At 40.2% G+C, this 9496-nt stretch overlaps 1 protein-coding gene across 1 annotated transcript; it reads right to left on the bottom strand.

Annotated features, from left to right (window-relative positions):
* Positions 1-777: 777 nt before the first annotated feature.
* LOC308402679 (P2Y purinoceptor 14-like) lies at positions 778-2071 on the bottom strand (the record flags this gene model as incomplete). The annotated part of the gene is made up of 3 exons (XM_080891707.1): positions 778-1420; positions 1615-1874; positions 1967-2071. 3 exons carry the CDS (start codon positions 2069-2071, stop codon positions 778-780), a joined length of 1008 nt encoding a protein of 335 aa, XP_080747833.1.
* Positions 2072-9496: the final 7425 nt, after the last annotated feature.

Raw genomic sequence — 9496 nt, 5'->3', positions numbered from 1 at the left:
GCATCTGAAGGTGAGCTTAAAAAATGATTGCAGGCTACATTGTGGAAGAGATGCTACCGCTGCGTACTGTAGAGTCTCTGTCTTTAAAAAAAATGTATATAAAGAGTTTAATTTCTATTGTTTTTCCACTCAAGGTTCATCGGGATTTTAAGAAGTATTTAGTTAAATTTTCTTATTTAGTAATTAAGTTACTTTTCAGACACAGTAATTAGATAAGTGTTTTAAATACAATATTTATTAAGTAATTAGTAATTAGTAATTAATTACTTTTTTAAAGTAACTTACCCAACACTGGTTGCAGGTAGCTACAAGTGCTGACGTATAGTCAGTCTGTGTGACACAGATTAACAACACAATCCAGGTCACAAAGAACAACATGGTGATCGTTTATCAGCTCCAGGTTTTGGAAAAAAACAACTGAAAGAAAGTAAACAAGATATAAAAATGTGATTGTTTAAGCTACATGTTAGCGTGTTGTGGAAAGAAGAAGGTTAAAAATGAGCCATGTGTGAAGCGGTGATGTTGAGGTGCCGTGCATCGCGAGAGTGTTCACAGCGCTTCACTTGGTCCACGTGTTGTCAGGTTACATCCTCATTCCAGAATGATTCATTTTCTTTTCATCTCAAAATTAATGTAAAAAAAAAACCCATAATGACAAAGTGAAAAATATTTTGTTTTCTATTCTTGAAAATATATTGAAAATTAAAAAATGATCATGATGTCATCACCCCATGAAATGTTGAGCTGAGCCTCATATTGATGTCTGAGCTCTTTTCTTTACAGCTCCTTGGTTTGGCTCGTTGCTGCTCTCACTCTCCTGGTTTGTTTGTTTGGATTGTTGACTCTCCAGGATGCCTTTCTCACGTGGACCCGAAAAGTCTTACAGAGGTAAAAGTAAACAAGTGGGTCCAGGCAGACGTTGAAAACTGACACCATGGCGGCAGCCTCCTTCAGGTAGTACAATAGCCGGCCCACAGTGTTGGTGTCCCACAGAAAAGCATAGGGAAGACGAGCCAGGTGGTAGGGGACAAAGCAAACACAGAAGATGCTGACCAGCACCAACATGTTCCTGCGAGACTTCACCAGCTTCTCAGAGCCAGAGGAGGCCAGCTGCCTCTGCTGGGCCTGCAACACCCTGCGGGAGATGCTGTAGTAGAAGAAGACCAGGCATATGAAGACTAAGAGGAAGATGATGGTGCAGCTGATTTGGAATGCTTTATGAAGGACGCTGAATGACGTACTGAAGAGGGGCCCACAGTAGCAGCGGTCAGAGGTGAAAGGTTTGTGAGTGATGAAGAACATGATGTTGTAGGCGATTGTTGGAGCCAGGAGAAAAACCCAGGTGACCGTGGAGACGATGTGGGCAGTTCGTACTGTCTGCAGGATGTGAGTTCCTGAAGGATGGATGATTGTCAGATACCTGTAGAGATAAAAGAGGCAGTATACAACTTTACCAAACGAGTCAGTGGTGCCAAATCTGCAGAAGTCACTGTTAAAGTGAAACTAAATATTCATGTTCTTGCCAAAAGTACAGAGTTTAAGAGTGTAATTAACCAAAATCCTTGTTTTAACATTGTTATGAACTGCAATTTTAGCTCAGTAAATGTTCCTTACCTGTTAACAGCGATGTACCCCATGAAAAGGATGCTGGTGTACATGTTGAGGTACAGGGAAGTAGCTCCAATGCTGCAGTGGAGTATGTGCAAAATGGCCGAGTTGCTGGCATAGTGGATTATCCGCAGTGGCAGACAGAGGCAGAGCAGGAAGTCAGCAGCTGTCAGGTTCTGCAGGTAGACCATCAAGCTTCTGGATGCCTGCTGCTGAGTTTGAGAAATGTAAAACTTTAGGATGAAGCCATTGAGGAGTAAACCCACCTGTAGAGACACAGAGAGGATGTAAACAAGAGGACTTTCAAACATGATCCAGGAACCAGTTTCAGGGCACAATCTGACGATTTGAAACATACCAGAAACAGCAGACTGTAGACCAGCATAAAGAAAGGGTTGACTGATGGGACAACCAGATCACAGGTGTGATTGACAGATGAAGTCACATTTTTTGAGTCAGCCATGCTGAAAAACAAATATAATTCACAGAGATACTTTACACATTAAGAGGAGCTGCCTTGGGGGCGCTATGGAGCCGCGGACCAAGATGGCAGCATAAAGTGGTTGCTCCGTGTAACCTGCATTAAAAACCCAGAACAACCCAAAACTAGAAACTTAACTGCTATTGGAAAATGTCAAAAACGACTAATCTCAAGGACTGTGATATTTTCACCCGAAAACGCGGTTCCCAAAAACCAGTTAAAACCGATATTTTGGCAACGCCTGAAAACAGCGAGGGAGCTGCTAGCGCTAGTAGCATGGGTGACCTTAGCACGGTGTTAGCTGAACTTCGGTCGTTGCGCTCCGAGTTTAGTGTATTCGGAACTAAACTGGACAGCATAGATGACCGTATGGGCGAAATGACGAAGTCAGTTGCTGCTTTGGAGACAAACATGATGGAGGTAAAGCAAAATGTTGCTGCAAATGCCACACGACTGGAGGAAGCTGAAAATAGAATAATGTCGGCAGAGGAGCTCCTGGGAAAGAGCGTGGCCGATCTCAGCAATGCCATGAAGCGGATATCCTACCTGGAGGCAAAAACCGACGACCTGGAGAACCGGGGCCGAAGGAAGAACCTGCGGCTATTTGGCCTCCGAGAGGGCGCCGAGGGTCAGTGGCCAATGCTGGAGTTTATAAGGGAGACGTTACCGCGCTGGCTTGAGACCGACAGATCGTTCGTTATTGAGAGGGCTCACCGCACCCTAGCATCTCCAAAGCCAAACCAACACAGAGCTGTCCTTATCCGATTCCTGAACTTCCAAGATCGGGAGTTTGTTTTCCGCTCCACAAAACACAGTAACATCGAGCACGACGGAAACAAACTCTTTTTTTCCCAAGATTTCTCAGCTGAGACCATCCGGCAGCGAACAGAGTTCAACGCGATCAGAAAAGTGTTTGCTGACGAAGGGGTGTTCCGCGGTTTTCAATATAATCCATGCAAGATGAGAATCCTCCACGATGGGAAGATGCGCCTGTTTTCATCTCCAAAGGAGGCCAAGGATTTCCACCGTAGACACACTGGACAGGACTAACTGTAGCGGTGAGCGTTTCACTCCCTGAACTGCAGAATCAGCTGCTCATAACTAATAGACAAGCTGTAAAAATCTGTATTTTCACTCAGTTATGATATTTGGCTTTTTGCTACTCATTGACATGCCATGTTATTGGGCACAGGAAGTTTTATTTTCTTTTTTATAGCTTGAAACTTTTCCATTACGTTTTAATAACGCCACTACAAACGTAATTTTTTGTTTGTTTGTTTTTCCTTTTTCTCTCTTTCTCCCTCTTGAACACAACAATGTTACCTACTTTGGTTAAACTTTTACCTTTTCAAGTGGGATTCTGTAAGTTAAAAAAAGGACACTGCCATGGAATTATTCTAATCTAGTGGCTAGTCTGATATGTTAACACATATGGGTTTGTTATGTTTATGTTATGTTTGAATATGGTGTATGCATGGTTGACGGACACCACTGTTGCTTTAGTTGGGCTGGGTTCTTATAGTTCAGCTATTCCCCTTTGTAGTGGAATAGCACAGCCCCGTAGTTTACTACTCTGAGTAAGGGAAGGGGGGGGGGGGACTTTAAGTGTTATGGGTCAATGCCAGGGTTTTTTTTCTCTATTTGTTTCTCTGTTTTATTTTATTCAAAGTTTACTTGTCACTTTTGTTTACTCAACATCAGCATCACGTGTTGTTATCTTAATATTACAGAATGAAAACTCCAAGTATGGACCAACTAAACACCCGCAATATCTCTGACATAAAAGTCACTAGTTGGAATGTCCGGGGTCTGAGGAAACTACTCAAACTGAAACAGGTTATAAGCAGGATCAAGCAATTGAAATCAAAAATAGTTTTTCTTCAAGAAACACATCTGACAGACTGTGAACTAAAGTCTGTGAGGAACAGATGGCCTGGCCAGGTGATCCACGCATCATACAATAACTATGCGAGAGGTGTAATTATTTTGATTCATAGAAGCATACCATTCCAAATGACGAAAATAATAAAAGACCCTGCTGGTAGGTACGTAATCACTCAGGGTACCATCCTTTCTATTACTTTAAACTTGGTGAGTCTCTATGGCCCAAATGAAAATAAGCCCAAATTTTTTGAAGATCTGTTTCTCACTGTATCTGCTTTGCAAGGACTGTATATAATTGGAGGAGACTTTAACTGTACTCTCAATCCGAATATGGATCGCTCAACAGGTTCAGATACATATAAAGCACAAACTAGACAACTAATAAATCGATTTATATCAGATATCAACTTGGTAGAAGTATGGAGAGAACAAAATCCTGATAAAATAGAATTCTCCTGTCATTCAAGTATACATAAATCCCGCTCACGTATAGATTACTTTCTTGTCTCAAGAGAACTTTTATCAAGGATCAAACAGTGTCAGTATGATAGCATAGTGATCAGTGATCATGCAGCTATCTCACTGAGTATCCATCTAGGAAAGTTTATCCATAACCCCCCTCACTGGCGGTTTCAAACAAAATGGCTGCAGAATCCTGAATTTGTTAAATTTATAGAGGAGAAAATAGAAAATTACTTTGAGTTAAATACAGATCAAACTTGTGCCTCAGTGAGATGGGAAGGATTCAAAGCATATATTAGAGGTGAAATTCTTAGCTTTACGAGTACAAAGAATAAACAGCAAAGAAAGCGAATGGAAACCCTGGATAAACAGATTAAATCTTTGGAATTAGACTTAAACTTTAGCGACGACTCAACAAAACAAAGTGAATTGCTACGTCTGAGAACTGAATATAATAAATTATCATCTGATGCTGCAGCAAAAAGTCTAATGTGGCTGAAGAACTCTTATTATGACCAAGGAGAGAAAGCAGGTAGACTTTTGGCATGGAGAATTAAGAAAATACAGAGTGATAGAGCAATTAATAGTATAAAGACCTCTTCAGGGAATGTAACAGTAGATCCATTGGAAATTAATGACAGCTTTAGAGAATTTTATGAAAATTTGTATAAATCAGAATGTGCTCAATCCTCAGAAGAACAGGACATATTCTTAGATCAACTTCAGTTTCAGACACTAACAGAAAACACAAAGCAGGAATTAGACAGACGTCTAACTACTGAAGAGATATCACAGGCTATCAAAAGCATTAATAGTGGTAAAGCACCAGGGCCAGATGGCTTTCCGATTGAATTTTATAAAACTTTCCAAGACAAATTATTAATTCCACTTTTTAATATGTATGAAGAAGCATATCAAAATGAAGCTCTCCCACCCACTCTGAGACAGGCAATGATTACTTTGATACTGAAACCTGGCAAACCCCCTGCAGAGCGTTCATCATTTAGACCAATAAGTTTGATGGGGGTTGACACTAAAATACTTTGTAAAATTTTAGCAAGGAGATTAGACCCCTATATATCACATTTAGTTCATAATGATCAAAATGGCTTTGTGCCAAAACGTCAAGGGTTTCACAATATAAGAACGGTTCTAAATATAATTCACGAGAAATTTGATGCTAAAGATACAGCATTGTTATCACTTGACGCTCGTCAAGCTTTTGACAGGATAGAGTGGTCATATTTATTTGCTGCTCTCCCAAGATATGGATTTGGAAACAATTTTCTCAAATGGGTTAAACTTTTGTATACAAACCCCAAAGCTAGTGTTTTAACAAATAACATAGTTTCGAACCCTATTACATTGGAGCGTTCCACTCGCCAGGGGTGTCCATTATCTCCAATGCTATTTATCTTGGCTATAGAACCCCTGGCAATGACAATTAGAATGAGAACTGACATATTTGGTGTCCAGTTAGGAGATCAGGAGCATAGATTGGCTCTGTATGCTGATGACCTGATAGTGTTTCTGACTAGGCTGTCTGTTAGTATACCAAAATTAATGCAACAAATGGAGTTATTCGGACAATTCTCTGGCTATAATATAAACGACTCAAAATCCTCAATCCTATTTCTGAACAAGGATGAAAGGCTAAATCCTATTATACAAACCCCATTTATTAATGCAAAAGAAGGATTTGTGTATCTTGGAGTTAAAATCACCCCAGACATTGATACCATTGTAGCAACAAACTATGATCCTCTGATTAGTGAAGTGGAGGAATCTCTAAATAAATGGATGACAATGCCCATATCAGTGATTGGCCGTATAAACATGATTAAAATGAATATATTGCCCAAATTTTTATATCTCTTCCAGTCACTTCCTCTGCCTCTTCCAAAAGAATTCTTTGATAAACTAAACGGTATCTTTAATAGATTTATTTGGAATAATAAAAAACCTAGACTAAGACTCCGCTTGTTGTACCTACCATATGAAAGAGGGGGGTTACAACTCCCTAATCTTAGACTGTATTACTGGTCTGCACAACTGCGCTCAGCCATGTTCTACTTTTCCACTGAGACACCCCCGGCCTGGTTACAAATTGAACAAACATCAGTAACAAATCTTCAGTTAAATCTGTATTTATATTCTGCGAGCCCGAGCAATTTAAAAAAAATGACAAATAACCCTTTTTTAAAAAACACAATAGATGTTTGGTATAGGGCCCATCAGTATATGGGAGATAAGTCTTCTATCTCTCGTTTTTCACCTATTTGGGGCAACACATGTTTTAAAGCAGGAAGAGTGGATGGGGGTTTCAAAATCTGGGCAGATAAAGGTGTACAGAAGGTGGCAGATCTTTATAAGGATGGCAACCTTCTTACATTTGATCAGCTATGCCGAATATACTGCATCCCCAAAAAACATTTTTTTAAATATCTACAAGTTAAACATTTCATTATGTCAAAATATAAACGGATTGTATCTGAGCCACCATTATCACACTTGGAGAATGTCGTACTTCAAAAGCCAGTGGGCAGAGGTCATATCTCTTCAGTTTATACAGCTCTGTTAACGCATGATGGGGATTCTGCCACTGACAAGTTGGACGCATGGAGGGCTGACATCCAAGAGGAGATACACGAGGTGGACTGGGAAACTGCATGTTTGAAAGCCCAAAGGCAATCAATTAATACAAGGATGAAACTCCTCCAATATAAGTGGTTGATGAGAACTTACATAACCCCAGTCAAACTGAATCGCTGGTCGCCTGTCATCCCAGATAGCTGCAGTAAATGTTTAGACGAGAGGGGCACTCTGCTCCACTGTGTATGGAGCTGTCCAAAATTACAACAGTACTGGAAATTAATCACGCAAACTTTATCTAAGATTGTTGGAGTAAATATACCTGTTGAAGCAAAAATGTGTGTGTTGGGTATATATCCAAAGAACTGTGACTTTAGCACCAGACAGCTAAAGTTAATTGACTTTGGCCTCCTGCAAGCTAGGCGCTTAATATCTTTGTATTGGAAGAAAGTGGATGTACCCTCAAGTCATATGTGGGTGAAGGAGATGGCATCATGTATTGTATTGGAACGACTTACTTATATTGTCAGAGGAAAGGGAGCAGATTTTGAAGAAATATGGTTACCTTTAACTGAGTTTCTGAGACATTATGAAGGGAATTAATTTAGAGGGTGATACTTGGTGCTGAGTTTTGGGTTTCTTTGTGTGTGTGTGGTTTTCTTTTTTTTTTTTGCTGTTGTTTTCTTTGTTGACCGTTTCTTTGTTTTTGTTGTTTTTATTTTTCGTTCGCGTCCTGTTTGTTTTACCCATGCTGTGCATCGGTTTTGTTTTATTTTATTATTTATTTATTTTTATTATTATTATTATTGTTGTTGTTCCTTTTAATTTATATTTGTTTATTTTGGGGACTATGTTCTTTAATATAAATCTCATGTTAACTGTACTATTATTCTTTGCTTGTTCTGTAATATAAAAGTCAATAAACTTAAAGATCAAAAATGAAAAAAAAAAAAAAAAAAAAAAAAAAAAAAAAAAAAAAAGAGGAGCTGCCTTCATTCAGTTCAAAGTTAATGAATGTGTCATGGTCGCTGTGTGGCAGGCAGGATGAGGACCCAATCGCAAAACTCACAGACTCAGGGGATGAACTCAAAAAACAGCTTTATTGCTGAAGAGGCAGAACGTTGGAAAATACAAAACTAAACTGGGAAAAGTAAACTAACACTCGGAGAGAGAGACACAGGGAAATCCACGCAGCATGAGGGAGAACATGACACAGAACTGAGGGAGACGCAGACATAAATACACAGAGGGTTAACGAGGGAAGTGGGAGCACACGGGGAACACAGGTGACACTGATAATCATAACAAGACACGGCAGGAGTGAACACAACACTAACGGGAGACGGGCAGAGTCAAACAGGAAGTACAGAGGTTCAGACAGGAGGAGAGAGAGCACGGGGAGAACACAGACATAACGGGCTGGGGAAAACATAGAATAAAACACAAAGAGAGACGAGGGCTCATAAATACACAGAGGGGCACACAGGGGGTAAGAGTCACGAAGGGAAAACACTTAGGGAACAACACAACAGGGCAACTCAGGAAACATGGCCTAAGGAACGAAATACAAAAATACAAGGAACTAAGAATACTGGGCCCACATGGCCCAGGACCATGACAGAATGTGTTTAAGGAGGATTGCTGTACGTCCTCACTATCATGTCTTTATTAAAACTCATTGGAAAGCTTTCAGTTCTGTTATGACCCCCTCTGCTAAGGGCCAGAGGGAGAGTAACATAAACGAGTCCTTACACAGGAATCTAACAGAAACAGGGATTTTATTACCAATTTTACAACTGCAAACTGTCAGGGCTGCGCACAACAAGCCACTGGGCAACATTAAATACCCACACAAAGGAAATAAGACACAAGGGCACTCTAGATAGCTGAACGAGGCTCGAGGAAGGGAGGAAAAATAACTCAGTACAATAAACTCTACACAGCTAACCTCCCCGGAACAAACAAGCGGGGCTGGACAGTGCTCGGCTTTACACACACAGTTTAACTAGCAGGCATTCTCAGACCGCACTCTCCCAGACCCAGACTGCGCTCTCAGTCTAAAGACGCCACGCCAAATGACACATATAAAGCACAACGTTTCACATCGTTTCGAATCATCAAGTCTTATGTTCAATATTGAGTAAATATTTGTATTTTGCCAGAAAGTGTAAACAAAAATACCCAAATACATATTTTTATGATCAAAAAAGAGCGGGCGTTAAATGTTTCAGGCTTGAGAGGTGAGATCTGAATCTTGGCAGAAGTCAGTTGCAGTCCTGAGGCAGCTGTGTGAACTGCTTTTCTTTCCCATGACAGGAGCCACTGAAAGTCATCTTTTAAGTTAAGTATGAAATCAGTAGAAATACTAAAGATTTGAGGATGAGCAACAGGACTCACCTGTTTCTCCAGTTTTTGGTGAGCAGAAGAAGCTGCTTGCGTCGTTATGTCCCCTCAGTTAATAAGTATCAC

The sequence above is a fragment of the Rhamphochromis sp. 'chilingali' genome (genome assembly GCF_963969265.1).
Source record: "Rhamphochromis sp. 'chilingali' genome assembly, chromosome: 1".
Taxonomy (NCBI): Eukaryota; Metazoa; Chordata; class Actinopteri; order Cichliformes; family Cichlidae; genus Rhamphochromis; species Rhamphochromis sp. 'chilingali'.
The sequence above is the reverse complement of the archived record's forward strand: the minus strand, read 5'-3'. Positions and strand labels throughout refer to the sequence as shown.